Source organism: Nerophis ophidion, linkage group LG13, assembly GCF_033978795.1.
Source record: "Nerophis ophidion isolate RoL-2023_Sa linkage group LG13, RoL_Noph_v1.0, whole genome shotgun sequence".
Classification (NCBI taxonomy): domain Eukaryota; kingdom Metazoa; phylum Chordata; class Actinopteri; order Syngnathiformes; family Syngnathidae; genus Nerophis; species Nerophis ophidion.
The window spans coordinates 2,134,323-2,149,321 of NC_084623.1; the positions used below are offsets into that span (position 1 = coordinate 2,134,323).

The following is a 14,999-nucleotide window of genomic DNA, read 5'->3' on the forward strand; positions in this document are numbered from 1 at the left end:
GTACACACACACATTAGCACACACACACATTAGCACACACACACATTAGGACACACACATTAGCACACACACACATTAGCACACACACACATTAGCACACACACACATTAGGACACACACACATTAGGACACACACACATTAGGACACACACAATTAGCACACACACACACCTTAGCACACACACACATTAGCACACACACATTAGGACACACACATTAGCACACACACACATTAGCACACACACACATTAGCACACACACACATTAGCACACACACACATTAGGACACACACATTAGCACACACACACATTAGCACACACACACATTAGCACACACACACACATTAGCACACACACACATTAGCACACACACACATTAGGACACACACACATTAGGACACACACACATTAGGACACACACACATTAGCACACACACATTAGCACACACACATTAGCACACACACACATTAGCACACACACATTAGCACACAACACACATTAGCACACACACACATTAGGACACACACATTAGCACACACACACATTAGCACACACACACATTAGGACACACACATTAGCACACACACACATTAGCACACACACACATTAGCACACACACACATTAGGACACACACATTAGCACACACACACATTAGTACACACACACATTAGCACACACACATATTAGCACACACACACATTAGCACACACACACATTAGGACACACACACATTAGGACACACACACATTAGGACACACACACATTAGGACACACACATTAGCACACACACACACCTTAGCACACACACACATTAGGACACACACACATTAGCACACACACACATTAGCACAACACACACATTAGCACACACACACATTAGGACACACACACATTAGCACACACACATTAGGACACACACATTAGCACACACACACATTAGCACACACACACATTAGCACACACACACATTAGGACACACACACATTAGGACACACACACATTAGGACACACACATTAGCACACACACACACCTTAGCACACACACACATTAGCACACACACACATTAGCACACACACACATTAGCACACACACACATTAGCACACACACACATTAGCACACACACACATTAGGACACACACACATTAGACACACACACATTAGGACACACACATTAGCACACACACACACTTAGCACACACACACATTAGGACACACACACATTAGCACACACACACATTAGCACACACACACATTAGCACACACACACATTAGGACACACACACATTAGCACACACACACATTAGGACACACACATTAGCACACACACACATTAGCACACACACACATTAGCACACACACACATTAGCACACACACACATTAGGACACACACACATTAGGCACACACACACATTAGCACACACACATTAGCACACACACACATTAGCACACACACACATTAGCACACAACACACATTAGGACACACACACATTAGGACACACACACATTAGGACACACACACATTAGCACACACACATTAGCACACACACACATTAGCACACACACACATTAGCACACACACATTAGCACACACACACATTAGCACACACACACATTAGGACACACACATTAGCACACACACACATTAGCACACACACACATTAGGACACACACACATTAGCACACACACACATTAGCACACACACACATTAGCACACACACACATTAGGACACACACATTAGCACACACACACATTAGTACACACACACATTAGCACACACACACATTAGCACACACACATTAGCACACACACACATTAGGACACACACACATTAGACACACACACATTAGACACACACACATTAGGACACACACATTAGCACACACACACACCTTAGCACACACACACATTAGGACACACACACATTAGCACACACACACATTAGCACACAACACACATTAGCACACACACACATTAGGACACACACACATTAGCACACACACACATTAGCACACACACACATTAGCACACACACACATTAGCACACACACACATTAGCACACACACACATTAGGCACACACACACATTAGCACACACACACATTAGGACACACACACATTAGGCACACACACACATTAGGACACACACACATTAGGACACACACACATTAGGACACACACACATTAGCACACACATTAGCACACACACACACCTTAGCACACACACACATTAGCACACACACACATTAGGACACACACACATTAGCACACACACACATTAGGACACACACATTAGCACACACACACATTAGCACACACAACACACACATTAGCACACACACACATTAGCACACACACACATTAGGACACACACACATTAGGACACACACACATTAGGACACACACATTAGCACACACACACACCTTAGCACACACACACATTAGCACACACACACATTAGGACACACACACATTAGGACACACACACATTAGGACACACACACATTAGCACACACACATTAGCACACACACACATTAGCACACACACACATTAGCACACACACACATTAGCACACACACACATTAGCACACACACACATTAGGACACACACATTAGCACACACACACATTAGCACACACACACATTAGGACACACACATTAGCACACACACACATTAGCACACACACACATTAGCACACACACACATTAGGACACACACATTAGCACACACATAGCACACACACATTAGACACACACACATTAGCACACACACATATTAGCACACACACACATTAGCACACACACACATTAGGACACACACACATTAGGCACACACACACATTAGGACACACACACATTAGGACACACACATTAGCACACACACACATTAGCACACACACACATTAGGACACACACACATTAGCACACACACACATTAGCACACACACACATTAGCACACACACACATTAGGACACACACACATTAGCACACACACACATTAGCACACACACACATTAGCACACACACACATTAGCACACACACACATTAGCACACACACACATTAGGACACACACACATTAGGACACACACATTAGCACACACACACATTAGCACACACACACATTAGCACACACACACATTAGCACACACACACATTAGCACACACACACATTAGCACACACACACATTAGGCACACACACACATTAGCACACACACACATTAGGACACACACATTAGGACACACACATTAGCACACACACACATTAGCACACACACACATTAGCACACACACACATTAGCACACACACACATTAGCACACACACACATTAGCACACACACACATTAGCACACACACACATTAGGACACACACACATTAGCACACACACACATTAGGACACACACATTAGCACACACACACATTAGCACACACACACATTAGCACACACACACATTAGGACACACACACATTAGCACACACACACATTAGCACACACACATTAGCACACACACACACATTAGCACACACACACATTAGGACACACACATTAGCACACACACATTAGCACTCACACATTAGCACACACACACATTAGCACACACACACATTAGCACACACACACATTAGGACACACACATTAGCACACACACACATTAGCACACACACACATTAGCACACACACACACATTAGCACACACACACATTAGCACACATTAGCACACACACATTAGCACACACACACATTAGGCACACACACATTAGCACACACACACATTAGCACACACACATTAGCACACACACATTAGCACACACACACATTAGCACACACACACACATTAGGCACACACACATTAGCACACCACACATTAGCACACACACACATTAGCACACACACACATTAGCACACACACACACACACATTAGCACACAAACATTAGTACACACACACATTAGCACACACACACATTAGCACACACACACATTAGGACACACACATTAGCACACACACACATTAGCACACACACACATTAGCACACACACACATTAGCACACACACACATTAGGACACACACACATTAGGACACACACACATTAGGACACACACACATTAGGCACACACACATTAGCACACACACACACCTTAGCACACACACACATTAGCACACACACATTAGGACACACACATTAGCACACACACACATTAGCACACACACACATTAGCACACACACACATTAGCACACACACACATTAGGACACACACATTCGCACACACACACATTAGCACACACACACACATTAGCACACACACACATTAGCACACACACACATTAGCACACACACACATTAGGACACACACACATTAGGACACACACACATTAGGACACACACACATTAGCACACACACATTAGCACACACACATTAGCACACACACACATTAGCACACACACATTAGCACACACACACATTAGCACACACACACATTAGGACACACACATTAGCACACACACACATTAGCACACACACACATTAGGACACACACATTAGCACACACACACATTAGCACACACACACATTAGCACACACACACATTAGGACACACACATTAGCACACACACACATTAGTAAACACACACATTAGCACACACACATATTAGCACACACACACATTAGCACACACACACATTAGGACACACACACATTAGGACACACACACATTAGGACACACACACATTAGGACACACACATTAGCACACACACACACCTTAGCACACACACACATTAGGACACACACACATTAGCACACACACACATTAGCACACACACACATTAGCACACACACACATTAGCACACACACACATTAGCACACACACACATTAGGACACACACATTAGCACACACACACATTAGCACACACACACATTAGCACACACACACATTAGGACACACACACATTAGGACACACACACATTTGGACACACACATTAGCACACACACACACCTTAGCACACACACACATTAGCACACACACACATTAGCACACACACATATTAGCACACACACACATTAGCACACACACACATTAGGACACACACACATTAGGACACACACACATTAGGACACACACACATTAGGACACACACATTAGCACACACACACACCTTAGCACACACACACATTAGGACACACACACATTAGCACACACACACATTAGCACACACACACATTAGCACACACACACATTAGGACACACACACATTAGCACACACACACATTAGGACACACACATTAGCACACACACACATTAGCACACACACACATTAGCACACACACACATTAGCACACACACACATTAGGACACACACACATTAGGACACACACACATTAGGACACACACATTAGCACACACACACACCTTAGCACACACACACATTAGCACACACACACATTAGGACACACACACATTAGGACACACACACATTAGGACACACACACATTAGCACACACACATTAGCACACACACATTAGCACACACACACATTAGCACACACACATTAGCACACACACACATTAGCACACACACACATTAGGACACACACATTAGCACACACACACATTAGCACACACACACATTAGGACACACACATTAGCACACACACACATTAGCACACACACACATTAGGACACACACATTAGCACACACACACATTAGTACACACACATTAGCACACACACTCATTAGCACACACACATTAGCACACACACACATTAGCACACACACACATTAGGACACACACATTAGCACACACACACATTAGCACACACACACATTAGGACACACACATTAGCACACACACACATTAGCACACACACACATTAGCACACACACACATTAGGACACACACATTAGCACACACACACATTAGTACACACACACATTAGCACACACACATATTAGCACACACACACATTAGCACACACACACATTAGGACACACACACATTAGGACACACACACATTAGGACACACACACATTAGGACACACACATTAGCACACACACACACCTTAGCACACACACACATTAGGACACACACACATTAGCACACACACACATTAGCACACACACACATTAGCACACACACACATTAGGACACACACACATTAGCACACACACACATTAGCACACACACACATTAGCACAGACACACATTAGCACACACACACATTAGCACACACACACATTAGGACACACACACATTAGGACACACACACATTAGGACACACACACATTAGGACACACACATTAGCACACACACACACCTTAGCACACACACACATTAGCACACACACATATTAGCACACACACACATTAGCACACACACACATTAGGACACACACACATTAGGACACACACACATTAGGACACACACACATTAGGACACACACATTAGCACACACACACACCTTAGCACACACACACATTAGGACACACACACATTAGCACACACACACATTAGCACACACACACATTAGGACACACACACATTAGCACACACACACATTAGGACACACACATTAGCACACACACACATTAGCACACACACACATTAGCACACACACACATTAGCACACACACACATTAGGACACACACACACATTAGGACACACACACATTAGGACACACACACACACCTTAGCACACACACACATTAGCACACACACACATATTAGCAGCATCCACCACAGACATGTCTCAGCTGTGCATGTCAGCCTTCAATCATGAAAACATCCATCCATCCATTTTCTACATGTCAGCCTTCAATCATGAAAACATGTGGTTTAAGAAATAAAAGCCAATTAGAGCAAACCCAATAATTGAGGTCACATCTCAACTTGGATAATTAAACTTTAATTAAGCCAAATGTTGCTGTGCACCAAATAATAATAGAAATACATTTAATAAAGTCAAATACAAATAAATACATTTAATAAAGTCAAATACAAATAAATACATTTAATAAAGTCAAATACAAATAAATACATTTAATAAAGTCAAATACAAATAAATACATTTAATAAAGTCAAATAGAAATAAGGCAACAAGAGAAGTCTCACACTTTCTCTTTTGTAAAGTACATGTGGTCATCTACTATTAACTAAATATATTTATTATTAGTATTAGTATTATTTTTTTTTTGCAGAAAAATGATTTATTCAATTACTCGAGTAATCTATCGGGATATTTGAAAGGATGTTCAATTACTAACTTTCTGTAGCTGCAGCTCTAAAGCAGTCACTGTTTCAAGCTGAATACTCCTGTTTTATAGAGGATCTTTGTCACTGTTTCAAGCTGAATACTCCTGTTTTATAGATGATCTTTGTCACTGTTTCAAGCTGAATACTCCTGTTTTATAGAGGATCTTTGTCACTGTTTCAAGCTGAATACTCCTGTTTTATAGATGATCTTTGTCACTGTTTCAAGCTGAATACTCCTGTTTTATAGAGGATCTTTGTCACTGTTTCAAGCTGAATACTCCTGTTTTATAGAGGGTCTTTGTCACTGTTTCAAGCTGAATACTCCTGTTTTATAGATGATCTTTGTCACTGTTTCAAGCTGAATACTCCTGTTTTATAGAGGATCTTTGTCACTGTTTCAAGCAGAATGCTCCTGTTTTATAGAGGATCTTTGTCACTGTTTCAAGCTGAATACTCCTGTTTTATAGAGGATCTTTGTCACTGTTTCAAGCTGAATACTCCTGTTTTATAGAGGATCTTTGTCACTGTTTCAAGCTGAATACTCCTGTTTTATAGATGATCTTTGTCACTGTTTCAAGCTGAATACTCCTGTTTTATAGAGGATCTTTGTCACTGTTTCAAGCTGAATACTCCTGTTTTATAGAGGGTCTTTGTCACTGTTTCAAGCTGAATACTCCTGTTTTATAGATGATCTTTGTCACTGTTTCAAGCTGAATACTCCTGTTTTATAGAGGATCTTTGTCACTGTTTCAAGCTGAATACTCCTGTTTTATAGAGGATCTTTGTCACTGTTTCAAGCAGAATACTCCTGTTTTATAGATGATCTTTGTCACTGTTTCAAGCTGAATACTCCTGTTTTATAGAGGATCTTTGTCACTGTTTCAAGCTGAATACTCCTGTTTTATAGATGATCTTTGTCACTGTTTCAAGCTGAATACTCCTGTTTTATAGAGGATCTTTGTCACTGTTTCAAGCTGAATACTCCTGTTTTATAGATGATCTTTGTCACTGTTTCAAGCTGAATACTCCTGTTTTATAGAGGATCTTTGTCACTGTTTCAAGCAGAATGCTTCTGTTTCGTAGAGGATCTTTGTCACTGTTTCAGGCTGAATGGTCCTGTTTTATAGATGATCTTTGTCACTGTTTCAAGCTGTATGCTTCTGTTTTGTAGAGGATCTTTGTCACTGTTTCAAGCTGTATGCTCCTGTTTTGTAGAGGATCTTTGTCACTGTTTCAAGCAGAATGCTCCTGTTTTATAGAGGATCTTTGTCACTGTTTCAAGCAGAATGCTCCTGTTTTATAGCGGATCTTTGTCACTGTTTCAGGCTGAATGGTCCTGTTTTATAGATGATCTTTGTCACTGTTTCAAGCAGAATGCTCCTGTTTTATAGAGGATCTTTGTCACTGTTTCAAGCAGAATGCTCCTGTTTTATAGAGGATCTTTGTCACTGTTTCAAGCAGAATACTCCTGTTTTATAGATGATCTTTGTCACTGTTTCAAGCTGAATGCTCCTGTTTTATAGAGGATCTTTGTCACTGTTTCAAGCTGAATACTCCTGTTTTATAGAGGATCTTTGTCACTGTTTCAAGCAGAATGCTTCTGTTTCGTAGAGGATCTTTGTCACTGTTTCAGGCTGAATGGTCCTGTTTTATAGATGATCTTTGTCACTGTTTCAAGCTGTATGCTTCTGTTTTGTAGAGGATCTTTGTCACTGTTTCAAGCTGTATGCTCCTGTTTTGTAGAGGATCTTTGTCACTGTTTCAAGCAGAATGCTCCTGTTTTATAGAGGATCTTTGTCACTGTTTCAAGCAGAATGCTCCTGTTTTATAGCGGATCTTTGTCACTGTTTCAGGCTGAATGGTCCTGTTTTATAGATGATCTTTGTCACTGTTTCAAGCAGAATGCTCCTGTTTTATAGAGGATCTTTGTCACTGTTTCAAGCAGAATGCTCCTGTTTTATAGAGGATCTTTGTCACTGTTTCAAGCAGAATACTCCTGTTTTATAGATGATCTTTGTCACTGTTTCAAGCTGAATGCTCCTGTTTTATAGAGGATCTTTGTCACTGTTTCAAGCTGAATACTCCTGTTTTGTAGAGGATCTTTGTCACTGTTTCAAGCTGAATGCTCCTGTTTTATAGAGGATCTTTGTCACTGTTTCAAGCTGAATACTCCTGTTTTGTAGAGGATCTTTGTCACTGTTTCAAGCTGAATGCTCCTATTTTATAGAGGATCTTTGTCACTGTTTCAAGCTGAATACTCCTGTTTTATAGAGGATCTTTGTCACTGTTTCAAGCTGAATGGTCCTGTTTTATAGATGATCTTTGTCACTGTTTCAAGCTGAATGGTCCTGTTTTATAGATGATCTTTGTCACTGTTTCAAGCTGAATGCTCCTATTTTATAGAGGATCTTTGTCACTGTTTCAAGCTGAATACTCCTGTTTTATAGAGGATCTTTGTCACTGTTTCAAGCTGAATGGTCCTGTTTTATAGATGATCTTTGTCACTGTTTCAAGCTGAATGGTCCTGTTTTATAGATGATCTTTGTCACTGTTTCAAGCTGAATACTCCTGTTTTATAGATGATCTTTGTCACTGTTTCAAGCTGAATACTCCTGTTTTATAGATATCTTTGTCACTGTTTCAAGCTGAATACTCCTGTTTTATAGATGATCTTTGTCACTGTTTCAAGCTGAATGGTCCTGTTTTATAGATGATCTTTGTCACTGTTTCAAGCTGAATACTCCTGTTTTATAGATATCTTTGTCACTGTTTCAAGCTGAATGGTCCTGTTTTATAGAGGATCTTTGTCACTGTTTCAAGCTGAATACTCCTGTTTTATAGATGATCTTTGTCACTGTTTCAAGCTGAATACTCCTGTTTTATAGATATCTTTGTCACTGTTTCAAGCTGAATGGTCCTGTTTTATAGAGGATCTTTGTCACTGTTTCAAGCTGAATACTCCTGTTTTATAGAGGATCTTTGTCACTGTTTCAAGCTGAATACTCCTGTTTTATAGATGATCTTTGTCACTGTTTCAAGCTGAATGGTCCTGTTTTATAGATGATCTTTGTCACTGTTTCAAGCTGAATACTCCTGTTTTATAGATGATCTTTGTCACTGTTTCAAGCTGAATACTCCTGTTTTATAGAGGATCTTTGTCACTGTTTTAAGCAGAATGCTCCTGTTTTGTAGAGGATCTTTGTCACTGTTTCAAGCTGAATACTCCTGTTTTATAGATGATCTTTGTCACTGTTTCAAGCTGAATGGTCCTGTTTTATAGAGGATCTTTGTCACTGTTTCAAGCAGAATGCTCCTGTTTTATAGATGATCTTTGTCACTGTTTCAAGCAGAATGCTCCTGTTTTATAGATGATCTTTGTCACTGTTTCAAGCAGAATGCTCCTGTTTTATAGATGATCTTTGTCACTGTTTCAAGCTGAATGGTCCTGTTTTATAGATGATCTTTGTCACTGTTTTAAGCAGAATGCTCCTGTTTTATAGAGGATCTTTGTCACTGTTTCAAGCAGAATGCTGAGCTGTATTTGAAAGGTCATGTCACAGTCACCAACAAACTTGCGCTAACATTAGCAAACTTCCTTCCTCGCCCGCGTGTCATGTGACCTACGGCGGCCTAGCATGGACGGACATGTCAGCGTAGACACGCCTCCAGCCAATGGAAACACCGCACAGGACATTCCAGCCAATCCAGCCTCTAATTGGCTGGCCACTGAGTTTCAGCCCGCCTCCAATGTCTGCTCTCATACATCAGATTATTATTACTATTTTATTGTTGTTGTTATTATTATTATTATCAGTACGATTATTGTTATATTATTATTATTACTATATTGTTTAGAATTGTTTTTGTTATTTTTATTGTTACCATTTTTATTATTATTACTATTATTTTTATTGTTGTTATTAATATTATTGTTTTTGTTATTATTATTAGTAGTAGTATTATTCTCAGTATTAGTACTAGTATTATTTTTATCAGAGCATCTTGATGTTTGTGTAGGTTTTTAAAACCTGTCATGTAAAAGATTGTTTCCAAGTTATTGGTTGAAAATGTTGTTTAATATTGTAAAAAGCAGTCTAATGTTTCATAATAATCCACATTGTCCCCAGTTTTTGGAACAACGAGTGTCTTGACTCCTCCTCTTCTTCTTCAAGACTTAAGTCCGTCTTTGGTGGAGCCCTCCACCCCCCAAAGCGTCTCGGCCCCCGAAGGCAGAAGCCACGCCCACGCCGTCCCAGCCCTCGGAGGCGGAGTCCGAGGAGGAAGACGAGGTGGCGCCGGCCAAGCCCAAACGCAGTAAGTGTGGCGCCGGCGACGCTTGGCGGGTGCGGCTGAAAGCAGCAGTTCCTGTTTTCCAGACCGAGAGGCACGCGCGAGTCGGAGCTGGTGGCCGTCCTGCAGCGGATCCACTCGGCCGACCTGAGACACCACCGGGTGGACGAGGCGCAGCAGGAGCGCGTCCTGCGCCTGCAGGAGATGCAGCTCCAGCAGCGCTCGGAACACTTCCAGCTGGCTTGGAGGAGATGCGTCCTGGCCAGAGAGATGGAGGTCTCCCTGCGGAGGGAGCAGCTGGACGCCACCAACACCTTCAACCAGGCCTTCTTGGGCATGGTGGGACAGCTGCTGCAGCGCCCGGGCCAGCAGTGAACCTGCAGGGACCAGCAGGAGCCAGCAGGGGGCAGCACTGCACTGCAGGAGCCAGCAGGGGGCAGCACTGCACTGCAGGAGCCAGCAGGGGGCAGCACTGCACTGCAGGAGCCAGCAGGGGGCAGCACTGCACTGCAGGAGCCAGCAGGGGGCAGCACTGCACTGCAGTGTCAGAGGAAGATGCTGATGGTCCCAAGATGTCTTGTTGTATATATTTGTACGGAACTTTTCTACACTTTGGAATTGATCAGACGTTAAACACGTGACTCTCAGTGGAAAAATACTTTTTTAAAGTCAATGAGGATTTTATTATTTTAACCTTTATTGATCTTTTGCTGGCCTTTTTGTTTGTTTTCACTGGATACACAATCAATGACATCCATGACAACGATGCTGTTACAGAAAGGATGGTGTCATCAAAGTCCTGCCAGTCGTGTGTTTTCATATTAAAACTTAATGCTCAAGTCAAGTCGTTTACAGTTTGTCCACACACGTGACCACCAGAGGGCAGCAAAGTCGAGGTCAGTCGTGCGGCGAGCTCGCTGTCAAAGGTGGTAGCAAACATGGCGTCCTATAGTCGTGGAAGGCGCTTTTGATCAATCAAAGACATTTTAACCAATCAAAGATGTTTTAACCACAGGCTCTATCAATCAATCAATCAATGTTTACTTATATAGCCCTAAATCACTAGTGTCTCAAAGGGCTGCACAAATCACAACACAAACCACTACCACATCCTCGGTAGGCCCACATAAGGACAAGGAAAAACTCACACCCAGTGGGACTCAAGTAAAGGACTGTTCAAAAGCCCCTCAAAGTGACCACAGGGCGCCATGTTTGCTAGCAACTTTGAAACCAAGTCAGCCATACTCTCTCTAGACACAGCTCTGGTGACCTTAGTCCACTAGAGGGTGAAGGTGTGTCCACTAGAGGGTGAAGGTGTGTCCACTAGAGGGTGAAGTGTGTCCACTAGAGGGTGAAGGTGTGTCCACTAGAGGGTGAAGGTGTGTCCACTAGAGGGTGAAGGTGTGTCCACTAGAGGGTGACACTGTGTAGTGAAGGTGTGTCCACTAGAGGGTGAAGGTGTGTCCACTAGAGGGTGACACTGTGTAGTGAAGGTGTGTCCACTAGAGGGTGACACTGTGTAGTGAAGGTGTGTCCACTAGAGGGTGAAGGTGTGTAGTGAAGGTTGTGTCCACTAGAGGGTGAAGGTGTGTCCACTAGAGGGTGAAGGTGTGTCCACTAGAGGGTGAAGGTGTGTCCACTAGAGGGTGAAGGTGTGTCCACTAGAGGGTGAAGGTGTGTCCACTAGAGGGTGAAGGTGTGTCCACTAGAGGGTGAAGGTGTGTAGTGAAGGTGTGTCCACTAGAGGGTGAAGGTGTGTCCACTAGAGGGTGAAGGTGTGTAGTGAAGGTGTGTCCACTAGAGGGTGACACTGTGTAGTGAAGGTGTGTCCACTAGAGGGTGAAGGTGTGTCCACTAGAGGGTGAAGGTGTGTAGTGAAGGTGTGTCCACTAGAGGGTGACACTGTGTAGTGAAGGTGTGTCCACTAGAGGGTGAAGGTGTGTCCACTAGAGGGTGAAGGTGTGTCCACTAGAGGGTGAAGGTGTGTCCACTAGAGGGTGGCACTCCACAGTGAAGGTGTGTCCACTAGAGGGTGAAGGTGTGTCCACTAGAGGGTGAAGGTGTGTCCACTAGAGGGTGAAGGTGTGTCCACTAGAGGGTGGCACTCCACAGTGAAGGTGTGTCCACTAGAGGGTGAAGGTGTGTCCACTAGAGGGTGAAGGTGTGTCCACTAGAGGGTGAAGGTGTGTAGTGAAGGTGTGTCCACTAGAGGGTGACACTGTGTAGTGAAGGTGTGTCCACTAGAGGGTGAAGGTGTGTCCACTAGAGGGTGAAGGTGTGTAGTGAAGGTGTGTCCACTAGAGGGTGACACTGTGTAGTGAAGGTGTGTCCACTAGAGGGTGAAGGTGTGTCCACTAGAGGGTGAAGGTGTGTCCACTAGAGGGTGAAGGTGTGTCCACTAGAGGGTGGCACTCCACAGTGAAGGTGTGTCCACTAGAGGGTGAAGGTGTGTCCACTAGAGGGTGGCACTGCACAGTGAAGGTGTGTCCACTAGAGGGTGGCACTGCACAGTGAAGGTGTGTCCACTAGAGGGTGAAGGTGTGTCCACTAGAGGGCGGCACTGCACAGTGAAGGTGTGTCCACTAGAGGGTGAAGGTGTGTCCACTAGAGGGTGAAGGTGTGTCCACTAGAGGGTGAAGGTGTGTCCACTAGAGGGTGAAGGTGTGTCCACTAGAGGGCGGCACTGCACAGTGAAGGTGTGTCCACTAGAGGGTGAAGGTGTGTCCACTAGAGGGTGAAGGTGTGTCCACTAGAGGGTGAAGGTGTGTCCACTAGAGGGCGGCACTGCACAGTGAAGGTGTGTCCACTAGAGGGTGAAGGTGTGTCCACTAGAGGGTGAAGGTGTGTCCACAAGAGGGTGACACTGTGTAGTGAAGGTGTGTCCACTAGAGGGTGAAGGTGTGTCCACTAGAGGGTGAAGGTGTGTCCACTAGAGGGTGACACTGTGTAGTGAAGGTGTGTCCACTAGAGGGTGAAGGTGTGTCCACTAGAGGGTGACACTGTGTAGTGAAGGTGTGTCCACTAGAGGGTGACACTGTGTAGTGAAGGTGTGTCCACTAGAGGGTGACACTGTGTAGTGAAGGTGTGTCCACTAGAGGGTGAAGGTGTGTCCACTAGAGGGTGACACTGTGTAGTGAAGGTGTGTCCACTAGAGGGTGACACTGTGTAGTGAAGGTGTGTCCACTAGAGGGTGACACTGTGTAGTGAAGGTGTGTCCACTAGAGGGTGAAGGTGTGTCCACTAGAGGGTGACACTGTGTAGTGAAGGTGTGTCCACTAGAGGGTGAAGGTGTGTCCACTAGAGGGTGAAGGTGTGTCCACTAGAGGGTGACACTGTGTAGTGAAGGTGTGTCCACTAGAGGGTGAAGGTGTGTCCACTAGAGGGTGAAGGTGTGTCCACTAGAGGGTGACACTGTGTAGTGAAGGTGTGTCCACTAGAGGGT

At 43.5% G+C, this 14,999-nt stretch overlaps 1 protein-coding gene across 1 annotated transcript in view; it reads right to left on the minus strand.

Moving 5' to 3' along the window:
* Window positions 1-10,904, minus strand: part of LOC133564864 (protein FAM124A-like) — an 18,219-nt gene extending 7,315 nt beyond the window's left edge. The window contains exon 1 of the mRNA XM_061919406.1: window positions 10,892-10,904. Coding sequence (XP_061775390.1) covers window positions 10,892-10,904 — 13 coding nt within the window. The remainder of the gene's footprint in view (window positions 1-10,891) is intronic.
* Window positions 10,905-14,999: the final 4,095 nt, after the last annotated feature.